At 35.1% G+C, this 15,287-nt stretch overlaps 1 protein-coding gene across 5 annotated transcripts; it reads right to left on the reverse strand.

The window, feature by feature from the left end:
• Nucleotides 1-228: 228 nt before the first annotated feature.
• Hk (Hyperkinetic) lies at nucleotides 229-14,802 on the reverse strand. 5 transcript variants are annotated; one of them, XM_053768172.1, is made up of 17 exons: nucleotides 14,704-14,802; nucleotides 14,044-14,178; nucleotides 12,488-12,602; nucleotides 12,084-12,216; nucleotides 9,278-9,351; nucleotides 7,172-7,408; nucleotides 7,000-7,093; nucleotides 6,178-6,305; nucleotides 6,012-6,091; nucleotides 5,778-5,910; nucleotides 5,557-5,693; nucleotides 5,059-5,155; nucleotides 4,868-4,983; nucleotides 4,560-4,696; nucleotides 4,064-4,226; nucleotides 3,522-3,588; nucleotides 229-3,439 (listed from the first exon to the last, which is right to left on the reverse strand). In XM_053768172.1, exons 2-15 carry the CDS (start codon nucleotides 14,146-14,148, stop codon nucleotides 4,115-4,117), a joined length of 1,698 nt encoding a protein of 565 aa, XP_053624147.1. In that variant the 5' UTR covers nucleotides 14,149-14,178; nucleotides 14,704-14,802; the 3' UTR covers nucleotides 229-3,439; nucleotides 3,522-3,588; nucleotides 4,064-4,114. The 5 variants fall into 5 exon arrangements, with proteins under 5 accessions (XP_053624147.1, XP_053624145.1, XP_064293082.1 ...); XM_053768170.1 differs by having other exon boundaries at nucleotides 5,557-5,711; XM_064437012.1 differs by having other exon boundaries at nucleotides 5,557-5,711; nucleotides 6,178-6,320.
• Nucleotides 14,803-15,287: the final 485 nt, after the last annotated feature.

A 15,287-nucleotide genomic window follows, 5' to 3' on the forward strand; every position in this document is an offset into this window, starting at 1 on the left:
TGATGTGAAGGCTCAAAATAACTTTATTGAGTTCTTCGTCTTTATACTTATATGGTGGACCTTTTGTAGATAACAGCAATGTAGTTTTATAATTTTTTTAGTATCATAGTCAAGTGAATCTGGTTATCTATACTTCCCAACATGACCAAACGTATTAATAGTATAGTATAGTCACCACCAAGGTACGACTATGAATAACATAGTAGATGCAGTGAAGTAAAAACAATATACTTAAGTAAATTGATTTTATTTTTGAAACGTGTTAATTACATTTATTTCCTCTGGCTTAAACATTCAAACATATTTTAAGCCATGTAGATTTTAGATATTAATACAATAAGTACTAAATGAAAACTCCAATGTGATATGAATATATAATATTAAAAAGTGAATAAAGTGGTTCCATATTAAGGGTACCTATAGTTCGTAAAAATACTAAGTTTTGAGCGAAAAATATATAGTAATTGATGAATATGATATGATGTCATTGATAGCAGTAAACATTTTATTCTCTTTCATTCACGATAATATTGCAAATGGTTCTAATGGCTTTATATAGGTAGTTATGTTACGGCTAAACCCCAAAGTACAGTTATGACTAACGGTGCCGGTCTTCGATAGTTACACCTTGGTGTATCGGGCTTATCTTCGGCTAAACTTACGTGCAGTCAATTAGATCGCAAGTCTATTGCACTCATATTTAAGTAAAAAATAATAATTTGTAAGTTTTAAGTACAAGTTTACTTTAGTTATTGAAAATTTTATTTGTTTAGTTTTATTTATAGAAAAATACAAATTAAAAAAAAAAACAATTTTAAATCCAGAAAATAACCGTCTGCAACCGATAGCTGGGGTGAAAAGGCTACATAAGGATCTAGCCGACGACAGGTACTTAGTTGTAATCGAAAAAGACTGACTACACCTAGGTCTAGCTAAAATAATAAAGGCTAAACCTAGGTGTTGGCGAACATAAACATGATAAATCTTGTTGCGATCAAACTGATATCCGCTGCACCTAGTAGCCGAATTTGGGGTTTAACCATAACATATATCTATATGCTCATATGTTCATACGAAATATATCAATATTTTTGCTGTACAAGTAAACTTCTTCTTCATAGTCGTATTCCTCATGGCTGATGGTCGTGGTTATTACGTGGAATGATACACACACAAACAACTTTCTTGGCATTATTAGTGGAGTGGTTTACCATTCCCTTCTTAATTTTACACACAAATTAATAAGAATCAACCAGAGTGCAGGTTTCCTCACGATGTTTTCCTTCACCGGAAGCTAGTGGTGGAAGATTAAAACTATTATACATGAATCAGATTGGTATACAAACTCATGTGGTACGAGTAGGGTTCGAACCTGGGACCTGTCGGTCCAAAGGCTTAATCATTACACCACCACCGCTTCTAAAAGTAAACATAAAATTACATTAAATCTAAATTTTAATATATTCTAAAAACATTTATAAGAGGCATGCAAAATGGTACTAAAATATATATTTCTAAACAATTTGCTTATATTTAAAATTATGTGAATAAACAATGTTACAATAACTGTTACAAATATATTTTATGTTAATTTGACTAAGCCTTCATATATAACTTTTATTATAATTTGTACCACACATATTTATAAACGCACTTCACAATCTATCTTCGTACTGGGTAGCTATTGTCTAGTAATAACTTTTAGACATTTTTTTAATAAGTAGGTACTAGGTGCAACAACACGTCAACGTCAACCTACATTATTCATTACAAACTCGCCGCTATTATCGCGATATAGAGGTTAATGTAGGGTAACTTAATGTGTTGTTGACTGTACAAAGGGATAGGCTATTAGATAAATAAATAATGTTTTTCCTTGAAATATCAAAAAGGTGCATTCAAGCACAACTTTTCAATTGTTTTTGTGCAGCAAGTGTGGAGTAAAACTAATAAATGACAAAATGCTAATTAACTATACATTTTATTAATTAATTTTAAAAATATTGGTTTTATTTCTCGTATGCGTGAAGCTATTATTTAAATACTTATTTATAAAGTCAACCATGTGGCTAGTTACTACGTTATTGAGGTGCTCGTGGTTACAAAGTGGACCTATTGAGGCGTCGCTCGACAAAAGGATTACAATAGGTACCAATTATATGTTGAAACCAGAAATCAAGCCACTGACTATCCTAAGAATGAGCTAACAACACATATATATGTATCAATGTAAATGCACGTGTCGCATATAAAAATATATATTCTGTTCGATATAATTTATCGCATGCTTACATGAATATTTCGTTTCGTTTTAACAGCATAACAATTCATTAAACTATGAAACTATTAACTTGGTGCTCACTATCGTAAAATATTAGGTAGGTACTTAAATTGACTTCGTTACGAAAAGCTATGTATTAGTAAAGTGCCAAGAAAATTATGTTTAAGCCAGATAGTTGATAAGAGGAAGTGCAGACCACTGGAAGGAATATCAGATAGAGAAATATTAATTTAAGTACATTCTAGTAGGTATATAAAAATTTCAGCTCCGGAGCCTAGTGTGTTCAAAGGAATCATTTGAATCAAATTTATATTCAATACCGATCATGCACATTAGTTTTTCAAAGTAGAAAGAGCAAAATTCCTACAAGTATTCCCAAATTTTTGTCTAAACATTTTAAGTTAAAACTACAAAATAAAATAGCATCTTTTCTACTCCTATCTACCACAAAACAATGAAAGAGTGTGCTGTCGTTAATTTTTTTTAAGAATACTAGGATATGATCGCTATAGATACATACTAGAATTTTTAAATGTGAGTGGAAGTGGAATTTTCATAAATAGAACACTTTTAACTATCATATACAAGTATAGATTAATTTATAGATATCAGAAACTACAGCACACATAATTATGACTCTTCATTTTGGTAGAAGCTTCTTACAATACAATACGTAGCAAATATATCCATTTACGTCACACGCAGGTACAACGATCACAGCACAGTCCTCAGGTAGCGGAAGCTTTAACCATTGCTTCAGAATGGCATTGCTTTCAATATTGTCTTTAATCTCAAAGGCGTTATGCGCACAATAATACTTTGTTGATGTTAAATCATGAAAGCATTTCAGAATGCATTTTCAACTCGCATCTTTTATGGCAAATTCAAAACATTGATGCGCAGAGGATTACGATACCAAATTTTTCTCTTTGAATCTTGTAGGATCTTAGATGTCGGCTGGAGAGGAGAGGTCGAGCCTGGACCGGCGGCGATCGCGGCTGGCCGCCAGCTGGCCCGAGGACGACCTCTGCAGCGAGGCGGAGCGAGGCCGTGCTGTCTCCGACTTGGATTTCTTCACTTTGCTGCCGCCGCTCGCCGGCTGTTTGCCTTTCAGTGAGGACACAGACACCACCACATCGGTCGACACTCCATCTTGTTCTAAAAATTGTTGTTATTTTTATCGTAATTTATTAATAAAAGAGAAGTGCGACGTTATAATTTTTGATAAATAAAAATTCACCTGTTCGCTTAATAACTTCTCCAGCATTGTTCAAAAAGAATTTCGGCTTGTTGTCCTTCAGTGATTCCTGTAATATATATGTGATTTATTTATATTGTATTAAATCTTGTGCCCTAATTCTGAAAGCATTGTACTATACATACATAGGTACCTTTGTGTAAATATATTATCAAATAGTTTCAACTACAACTTCATATAGTAAATACACATAGAAGGACACGGACACAACATACATCAACAGCCTATTCGTTTTAAATTTTGAATTTGAATTCGACGAATTGAGTGCGTGTATAAAAGCTTGAAATGAACTATGAATGTATTTATCGTTTACGTATAAGTATTATGAACATCATGTGAAGTTATGACAGGAAGTGATTTAGAACACTTTAGTAATAATAATCAATTTACTTCACATGATTATGATATTAGGGATCATTTGGGTGAAAAGTCATAGATTGACACAAGCATATTAGTGAGGCTAAAGCTAGCTAACGATAACTTTATGGGGGACACCATACGATGGTAATACGTACAACAGATACCTTTGATTTACTAGATTTGGAAGCAGAGTCATTGCTTCCGCGCCACCACAGTCACTGGATCTCACAGAAGGATCGCCCGGGCTCCTTCCCGGGCGAGGATGGCTCACCTTCTACGGCGTTGTCTTCTGGCTTAGGAGACCCGGTGCCGGAAATTGTAGCTCCCCTTAAATGTAATATCAACATGTCTAAAAAGCGTTTTGCAAGTAATATATGAAACTCATTACAGGAACGGTTGTATTATAAAATAAAATGGTTAAAAGAAACACCATTAGCCTCGCAATTATGATATTTCTAGCGTCTACTAATGTTAGCACGATACTTTTAGTTGTGAATGAAGGCATGAATAATAGTTTCTCTATAAAATGTGATAAATGATGAGAGGACAGCTGGACTACCAACCGAATCATTGATGTAGTATGGAGTTACAAAAGTTCAGTGATTTGCATCAACCGAAGTACTGCAACTCCAAAGTAAATACAAGGAAGTGGATACTGACGTCATGTCAAGTCGCACGGTGTTGTTGTTCTGCTGGTTTCTCATGGCCAATGTGGAGACCATCGGCGGACGCAGCGGCTTGTTGGCCAGCAGGCGCTCGATATCTGTCATCACTACCGGCGTCAACTGCGGCACTATCTATAAATAATAAAACACCCCAATGTAAGGACCTAATAAATCTTGTCAATGCTAAGTGGTTGGACTTAGTCAACAAATTAGTAAACACATGTAATAGAAACACAAGGTTATCTCGAATTCAATTTCCGGTATTCCCTCTCGGTCAGTACTTAAGATCTGATTCCTTGTTACCTGCAGTGCGTGAATATTTTCTTTAAACTGTTCCACGCTGCTCGCCCCCAACAATAGGCAGTTCACCGACTCATTTTTCAAACACCAAGCAACGGCTAGCTGACTCAAGGAACAATCTGAAAATGTTTGTGAATATTGAGTTCGTAGTCAGATTGAAAGATATGATGGTTAAAGTTAAACCCGTAACGCACTGAGAGAGTTGGCAAGGTTTGCCAAGTCGCGCAGCTTGTCGCCATACGTGCGCAGCTCCTCCCCAGCCACCTGCTCCTTGCTGCCCGAGCTCTGCATCTATGTCATCAAAAGATCATTGAAAATCAAAGATAATACTTTATACACTCACAATGATATGAAAAGATTTAATGATTTATAAATCCAAGCAAATACTCACATGTATAGGTATCATTAGGTACCCGAGGGTCAAGTTTATTTATTACGCTAGCTGAATGAACTTACCTTTTCAGATACATCAAATATTATACAACAGTTTGCATTCTTAGTATTTCTAGCTGTTTGATTTATTAGCCTATCCTAGGCAGTGATGTATTAGAATTGGTCTAGTAGTAGTTAGTATGTTAAATACATATAATGGAATATAGAAGAAACTAAAGTGATCAGGTTCAGAAAAAGAGGTGAAAGATAAAAAAAGTCGTGAAGAGGTGAAATGGAAAGGAAATTAAGAGACAGTTTACTTCAGTTACAGCAAGATCCTCCTCGCACCAACTGAAAGTGCTATATTTCCTATTGAAGCGCGATTTGGCGAAAAGGCCAGTAATCTCTTCACGGCCTACGCCCTTGCCCGTCGTAATGGCAGACCATGCCATCATCCCTGGTAAACAATTTATACCTATAAAAGTGTTACATACATAGTACTTTAAGAAATGGAATACATTAATAAACTGTTTAAACTCACCAACGCCGATCTTGTGATATAGTTCTGGCATGTACAACTCAGGTTTTTCGCGGCAAAACATATGATACTCTGTTTGCTCTATGATCGGGGTGATGCAATTGAACTGACGACAGTTTGTGTACGCATCCATTATCTACAAGATACGAAAAATAAGTATTCAAATATTTAATGGGTCCAAATATTTGATGGTTCAAGATTCCATAAATTAGAATTATATAATGCCAATGATATTACCTCCGAAGGTGTCCACCGTGCAGTCCCCCAGTACATGACCCATCCTTGATTTATCACAAAGTTCATTGCTCGAACCAATTCTGTAGCAATAATACAAATATTTAATGAAATACATACACTAATACAATTTCAGATATGATTTGTGCTGGCAAATGAAATCGCTCACCTTCCATAGGGCATACTGGGTCCACTTTGTGTAACAAAACCACGTCGATATACTCCATCTGAAGTCTGGCTAAAGACGCTTTTACACTCTCAACTATATGTTTACGAGATAAACCTCTTTCATCTGACCTGTGATTAGTAAACCTAGTAAATGAGAGTTCAAAATACATTAGGTGCTAGTGGCGAAAAGCGTTACATTATAAGCGTAGTGTTAATAAGTGAATTTAGCAAATAATCTACGAGCTATGTAGCATTTATAAAACTGATTTAATATTCATTACAGTTTGTTTCAATCATAGTGAACAGTGTCAACCGACGCTATGGCAGTTGCTACACATATGAAAATAGTTATTAGTAGATACATAAATATATAATATAGGTGGTGAATATTGTCAAAAAAAATGAAAATGACTAAAAATCTAGGTGGGTTTACTACGTATATAATCAAAATTGCTATCAAAAACTTTCAATTTGTATTAAAGCAGTTATACATACGTATACATAAATTTTCTCTTAACTAGACTACGAAAGTCGAAAGTTAATCTATTATTTCTTATAAATCCTACACAAAATATATTATTTCTTAAATTAATATCAAGTCCTTGGCTAGCTATTTATATATTTCCAGTTGTAAAGAACATTTGTTGAACAAAATATTTGGTAAGCGATTGAACCAAAATGTATAATAGGTATATAAAATATCTGCAATATATGTTTAATTTTCTAGTGATAGGTATATTTATGAATATATGTGCTATGTCTGTTGTCAACAAATACTTATGTGGTTAGGTGCATTAATTTTCAATGGTGATTAAAGACTTACTTAGTGCTCCAGTATATTTTTGTCGTAATTATTATGCTTGTTCTCCTGACATTCCTCTTTTTTAAAATACGTCCAAGTTCAGCTTCACCTTTTGCTGTGGAATAAGTAAGAGTAAATTAATGAATAAATGTGTGGTAATTTTATTATTCAAACAAATGGGTACTTAACTAACCGCAATGTGCTTCGGACAAATCGAAGAGATTAATTCCGTTTTCCAACGCGGTCATGATAATGTCTTCAGCACAATCTTCATTGAGCATGGTCCATATGCCCAGGCCGATGTTGGGCACCCTCAGGCCGGATTTACCCAGATTCTTGTAGCGCAGGCCCGGAGTCACCGACGACGGCGCCATGGTAGTGTGATTTCCCAAGTAAGTCGACGTGTGCCTTGATACAGTTACTTCGCCGGCTGTAAAATTTAATTTTATACAAAGATATTATTTGATATACCTATGTATTACCTAATTTGTGGTTATGTAACTAATATGAAAGCATTTAATGTTATTGAGAGTAACTAATGTAACAAATGTTACCTACATTTGTATAGATAAAGTGAACATAAACTCATTTTTCTTTTACATCAATCTCATATGAATAGAAATATGATTTGAGTTTCGCGGTCGTAGAATTGACATCAGATTTATCTAAAGAGAAGTGGGTCAAGGTTAACCCTCTGAGTTAAACTAAATGCACAACAAAACTGCACGAGCGGCTCTTTGCCCTTGACCTACTTGTTGGATACTGGTGCATTTCGCCCTTGCGTCGCATCGATCTGCCGTCGACAAGGTACAGTCAACATAAATATACCTGATTGATATACGACTATACGAGCTATCTGTGCCATATTTACACAAGAAACTGAAACATTTCAATATCACGCTTGTGATTCTGGTAGTACAAGTTAGTAGTTACAAGGTCAGAAATTACATCCATTGGCATGGATTCCGTTCCAGATTCGAATTCAAAATTCTTTATTCAATATAGGATGATATATACATCACTTATTGACTTAAAAAAAATTACTTAAACTAAGTCTACTGCCGACTTTCAAAGCGCAGGTGAAGAAGAAGCGGCGCAACAAACATCACCGCGGCCTTTTCTCCAAAGACGTCAATTAACAAATGTAGGTGTTATACATATGGATATTAAAAATTAAGAGGACGAATTCAGATCATTGTTTTAAAAAGTCAGAATTTAAATAAATAAACAAAAAATTGATAATATTTTTGATAGAATTATTCAAAATTGTCAAATAAATTATAATATATATATATATATATATATAAATAAAGTACAAAATGTACGTGAACATGTCTTAAATTAATTACATATGTTATGAGGATACTGCACCATGCTTGGGCCAAACATTCTTTCATTTAAATAATCGTCAAACTTATAATATGCCTTTTTACAAAGTACTTCTTTTCTATAATCCCTAATTTTTTATCCGGCATATTAAGAATCAATTTAGGCAATTTATTATAAAAGCGAACATAGTTCCCAACAAAAGATGTCCTAACTTTGGCCAACCGATGCCTGGGGACAAACAATTTATCTTTATTTCGTAAGGCTCTACCAGTGTAATCACTAACTTTTTTGAATAAGTTAAAATTTTTCTGGACATATATAATGTTGTCAAGTTTATATTGAGAGGGTAAAGTTAAAATATTAATATCTTTAAAAAATCTCTAAGGGAATCCCTTCTTTTCGAACCATATATAGCACAAATTGCTTTTTTTTGTAAAATGAAAATAGTGTTAATGGTTCTAGCACCCCCCAAAGTAGTATCCCATAAGACATTAATGCATTGGGTCTTATTTGCATTCAGCATTAAGTTATTAGTAGATAACCAATTAGAGATGGCAGACAAAATACGATTTACATCATCAACATTTTCGCTATGGCGATTCTATTCTATTGTAGGTATTTGAACACCAACTTCGACGCGTAATATTTTATTATTGTCACATTTTTGTCTACGAGAATGGATTTATTAATTTGCCTCTCACATTTTCAAATGCATTCAGGGCTGTGACTCGAAATAGCCCGGAGACAGCGTAAAAAAAATTTTTAATTTCATAACGGTGTTCTCGTAACCAGCGTTATTGTTTTCGCCCCTGTCATTGCTGCTACTGAGAGGAATACACAAATACAGACCAAAAAAATCTTGCATAAAACGAGCTTTACGTTTCATGACTTGTTAGTGATAAAACGTAAAGTTTCCGAAAGAAAAATAAAATTGTGTGTATTTTACCCGATCACAATATTTTGCCTTTACCTTGGTCTAGCATCTGCTGAGAGTTTGCACTAAAATCGTCCATACAGTCCAGCGAGGCGATCGGGGCGCGACATCTGAACAATAAAAATATTTCATAAATACGTCTACAGCTGCTGAATTTCCACTTAGTGTGTGACCATTATTTTATTAGCTTCTAGGATTTTTGTGTATTTTACTATGTTCGTTAATTTTATAAATAATAACGCCAATTTATGTACCTACAAATTTATTATTAGGATATACATTCAATTTATCAAGAAATGAGATTACTTAGAAATAAAATTAATCGTTTAAAAATAAACATTTTAAACGTTACAAATATAAAAATAAAATGTTTAAACTTAAAGAAAATGAAAACTCAGTAGAATGATGTCATAAATTTATTATATCCTAGTATTATAAACTATATAGCTAGTACTAAGTACTGTGATATTATCTAGTACCTATCTGGGCTTAATAAGTATTACTTATTTAGTTACTACCTTTATACTTTTTTCTAGCTAGCAACTATAACTACGATGATAAATATAAAATCTACGATGAAATATTATCGATATGAGTAAATTTTCGACATAAACCTAAACGCATTAAAGCTATCCTAAAGCTAAGTCGCCCTGGAATACAATACAAATGAATTATACTATAACCGATGATAGTATAACGAATAAATCTTTTCAGTAAACTGCCAGATAGATAGATCTTACGATTTTAATAAGCAACCACAGCAGAAGTATGAAAATATTAAGAGAATAAGTTAGAAGGGGATTTATTCAGAAGCATGCTCAAAAGAGACAAGTAAAAGTAAGACAGTAAAAGAAGCGAGTGCGGAAGTTGCCAACAGGATCACGAAGGATTTCCAGTCTACTTACCTGAAATTTGCTAGAAGTCCGCAACCGTAGGCATGAGCGAGCAAGCCAAGGAATACTAGGTATATGTAGCCTGTGATAGGAAAACTGTAAATATTTTGAATAAAGGCTATTTAATATTTCGACGGCAACATACTTTTGTTATTTTGTTACAAATTTTTCAGGTGAATTTAGTTGTAAAAATACATTAATTTTCAACAATTTCCCTAAAAACGGCTTTTGTGGTGGTACCTACTCGCATGCGACGTTCGGGGTGCACGATGCGGGCGGAGTGCGGAGGCGGAGCTTAGAGACCTTTACATTCAATCGGGATGTTTTTGTAAGACTAAATGACGAGATGTAGGTGTGAAAAGTGACGGACTAAATCTTCTCTCATGTGGGCCAATTTTTAAGGTCCAGTTACCGATAAATAGAAGGCATTGGGTTGGAGTCGACACTGGCGCTATCTGGAGGCCCGAGGGGAGTGTGTGGCGTGCAGCGGCTGACGGTGGACTCGCTGCGGGACAGCTGCGAGGAGTCCCTGCCGCCGGCCTCCGTCCCCTTGCCCTGCATCTCGTGCCGCCTCATTCCGCTCCTACGCTTAGCAACGGCATCTTATATCCTACGAACATCTTAACTGTAATGAAATGTTCAACCGGCTCCATGCACCGGCCCCGCAACGGACCCGAGGATAAAACGACCGATACCACATAGTAACACTCAGAATAGTAAAGTAAACATAGAGAAGCATGCACACTAATATCTAGTCCGCTAAAAGATATTACGAAGTTTAGTGATTCACACTGTCTCTAAGCACTGGACTATATTCACGAAAAAATTAACAATTGTTCATGTCAAAATCAACTTGTGTTGTGAAACACGTAAATCGAAATGTTTTTGACTTACTTGTACTTAGCTAATAAACTTTTACTCACCGTGTATGTTGTCGACTTGCTACGTGTAAATTTAGTAAACTCGAAATACGATGGCTATTGGGACACTGCAATTAGAGGAGTATTCTAAAAGAGGGCGGGATGTCGGCGACGACGGTGACGCGGTAGTGGCGGACGCAGTCGTCGCGGCGCCCGGCGCAGTGCGCGCTAGCCCGGGCCTGCGCACTCCTGCCACCCTGACCTACTTAGAACTACAAATCATATCCAAAACAAATGATATACACTCACCTGAACAAATTTATAATGTGATTTAAACACATTTTTTTTATTGGTACAACCAGTAGGTTTGAATTATGAACGTGTCAATGCGTTTTTAAACCTGAAAGCTTGCTTGCAGGTAGCAACCAGTTACGCAATGCATCCAATCGTGTAGTCTGAACTGTGAATCGATGAAAGCATCTTGGTGTCCTGAGAAGCTGCGTGATCTAGTAATCTCATCGCTCTAATGCGCAATAAAGTTTTTGTTTGTTGTTGTTATCGAACAATTATTCAAAAAAAAATGTCATGGTTTGAATGATATAATGAATGTTACATTTTGTTATTTCTAAAGTATATTTATATTATACGATTGTTGTTTCTAAAATCGCGGTCTCGTGCTATTTTTCCTAAAATTATGGTTCTGAAAGATTATCTTGTCAAGATGATATTTTTTTTTAAATGTTAAAACTTATATCCATATGCTGTATCTAAATCTTACCACATGTCGATTCGTGCTTTGCGGATTATTATTCTTATGTAGAAAACAATAAAAACAATCGTCACTTCGAGAGTCGTACGGACGAATATCTTCGTCCGTCTATTTACAATAACAAAATAGTGCTGGCTAGTGTCATTACGTTTTCAGTAGTACTTATTTTTATACTTTGATGAGAACAAAAAATGTCGCCTAATTAATATAGGTTATCGCTTAAAGTGACATACAATTATCGTTTTTATTAATCGTAAATGTTTAACTATGTTTATATATAGCCAGTCAATATTATTACTGTGAATCGTTGTTTTACATACCCTGGGCATGACGGTGCCCGAACCAAGTTCCGCGTTTCAGGGCTGACATCATTGGCCGAAGCCCTCCAGTCTCTGGTGGTAGGGGTGGCGTAGGCAGGATTGGCACAGCACGCATCACTGTCCAGCGATTCGTCTATTGGCAAACGACTATTTTGTTAATTATACTTATTCGGTACATTGAGCTTTTAAAATATAAATAGGTCAATCAAATGCATTTTTATAATATGTTTTTATTTTTATGGAAAGAAAATATTATTAAGTACATATAGCGTCCCAATGATATTTATCCTTGAATTTAAAAAAATATTGACTTGTTACCTTGACATGAACATGATTTTTAAGGAACACTGTACCTACTATATTGTGTAGTATTCGTATTATGTTGACGCATAAAAATGATTTACCTCTACAAGGCCCCTTCCTTGAGAGGTTGATGAAGATGCCGTCGTTGTCGCTGATGATGCTCTGCACAGACTGCGGTTTGGTCAGTTGAGCACTGCACGCTTTCTTTAATGCGCTCTAAGGAATAAAAATATTAATAACTAATAATAAACAGTGATTACAATACATCAATTTTATTTTATAATATTGTTACCTATTAAATCCTTCGATCGGGAAGTATAGGGACATAATGTATAAACAGCTGATATCCGGTAGCCGGCTACCGGTCAATAGGCAACTATTAAACGTTGTACACTATCAATTAGTTAATTTGGTGTTTGTAGATATTTCTTTTCCGGAATAAATAGACAAAAAGCAAGACAAATTATTACATAATTAAGAATCGCATTAAAGGCCGTTTAAGCAGCTCCGTTTCTCCCGGCCACTGGCGCCGCGCCGCTTATCTACACGACAAGAGTTTTTCACATGAATTGTTTCACGCACCTGTTTTGCATAATTATTCAATACTAACATAATATTTACATCGGTTCACAAATGTTAATTTATTACGCGATTTCCGCAAAAATGTGTCAACATGATTGCTACTATAAAATTGGTTTTGGTAGGTAGACGATTACCGACTAATTTTAACTTATGTTAGGATTTATTGATGTACAGTTTTATTATCTTTGGAATAAAAAAATAATTTAAAAAATTCTAGTCGTATACCGTAAAACTAAATTAACTAAGTATAATAAACCTACCTAAAACTAAATGAACTTAAATTAACAATCTAAACAATGCCTGCGAGGCGTCGTTAATCAAAATCATCAATACATATAATAAAACAGTAGAAAAAAAATCTTGTACATTGAATATATCTATATGTTTGTCTGTTTGTACACGCTAATCTTCGGAACTACTGGACGGATTTGAAAGAAACTAACTATTAAGCTTGGGCAAAATATAGGGTATAAATAATTTTGAAAACTGGAACACCTGATGAAGAACAATGATGGTACATGTATGCTAATCTATAGGAAATATAGAAATTACGCCTGAACAATAGTTGTTCAGCCTGATAAGCATTTTCTGTTGAGATATAAAAATCGAAGATCTGGAACATCTGTTGTAGACCCATGATGGTACGGCTAAATTATAGGAAATATAGAAATGACGCCCTAACAAAAGTATTTCAGTCTGGTGAGCATTTTCTGTTAAGGTATAAACATCGAAGATCTGGCTGGAATACCTGATGCAGATCCATGATGGTACAGCTTACCGAAGGAAGGAAAGAAAATATAGAAATGTCCTAATTAAAGTTGTTCAGCCTGATGAGCATTTCCTGTTGATGTATAACTAAAGTAAATCGAAGATCTGGTACACCTGAAGAAGAGTCATATGGTCCAGCTAAACTAGGATTATAAGAAAAATATATTTCAGTCGTATGAGCATCTTCTGTATAGTTATCGTTACGTTTTATCTGTACAGTTAAATTTCTCTAATAATTTTGACTCCTTACCAAAAATTGTTCAGCCACGCGAACGAAGTCGCGGGCATCAGCTAGTATATTATATACCTTATAAGGCCTGGCAGTATCTGGAATAGAAGGGCGGCTGTGACGCCATCTTGCTGCCTGCCTCTGCAGGTCACACAGACCGTGGTGTGACCACGATGTGTTCATGCCTCGGAGGACTCCGACACTCTCGGCGACCTTTCAAATTAACAAATTGATGAATGCCAAATTACTAAATGACAAACACACACAGATTGTGTTAGCCTCAAAATAAGTTTAAGACTTGTATTATTATGGGATACTCTTAGATGATTTATTAATGAAGTCATATAAGGGATACTAAATAACGATACTAATTTCATAGAAATTAGAAGAAATTACTGAACAAAGTTAATTAATGGGGAATAGTTTGTAGTCATGTTTAAACTAATACAGTTTATTGTATATTGTATTGGTATCGTTTCAGTACTGTGGGCCTACCATCAACTTTTACAGAACGATTCCAATGCAACTCATTTCAATTTAGGAACCCTGAATGGTATACATACTGAAAACAAACTCGATGGTACGAATTAAGTAAGCCCCCTGGTATCTTTGAGGAAACATTGGCTTACTTCAATAAACAAATAAGTATTATGTCAGTTTTTTGCTTCTGGACTGAGTACAATCGTGTTTTGGCAGATTCGCTACTCCTAGAGGAAGTGTCATCGGTGAGCTGCTTACCTCCCTCTTCTGCTCCTCCTCAGCCTCGATGGCGCGCTGATGCAGCAGCTCCTTGTCCAACTGCGCGACTTCCTGAGCTTCTCGAGCTTGTTCCTCCTTCTCCTTCAGAGAACAATACACTGTTAATTTAGGTGTATAAACCATTAATACCTTGTACTGATTACTATGTATCTTATTTTTTAACTTAGTAGGAGAATGTGTAGTTACCATAACAATACGTAGATGCCGTCAAATAACTGAATAAAATATAATCCTTTATTATCATACCATCGACAGGGGAGGGTAGTCATACTAGCGAAAACTTGTAGGTTCAATTTCTACAATTTTGGTAATGGGTCTATCTATATATATATCTATATATATATATCTATATATATCTATATACCTATCCCAATAGTCCAATGGCTATGGTAAAAACATCGATTATTATTTATTGTGATTTTCGTCATCATCGATTATTATTTATTATATTTGATAGTCAAAAACATCACAACACATTATCGTGAGGAACATTCACCTTTTGCACTTGACGTTCATGTTCAATTTTCTGTTGCTCCAGCTCTTCCTCCGGGATGGGCGGAGTG

This window comes from Plodia interpunctella, chromosome Z (genome assembly GCF_027563975.2).
Source record: "Plodia interpunctella isolate USDA-ARS_2022_Savannah chromosome Z, ilPloInte3.2, whole genome shotgun sequence".
In the NCBI taxonomy this organism is placed as follows: Eukaryota; Metazoa; Arthropoda; class Insecta; order Lepidoptera; family Pyralidae; genus Plodia; species Plodia interpunctella.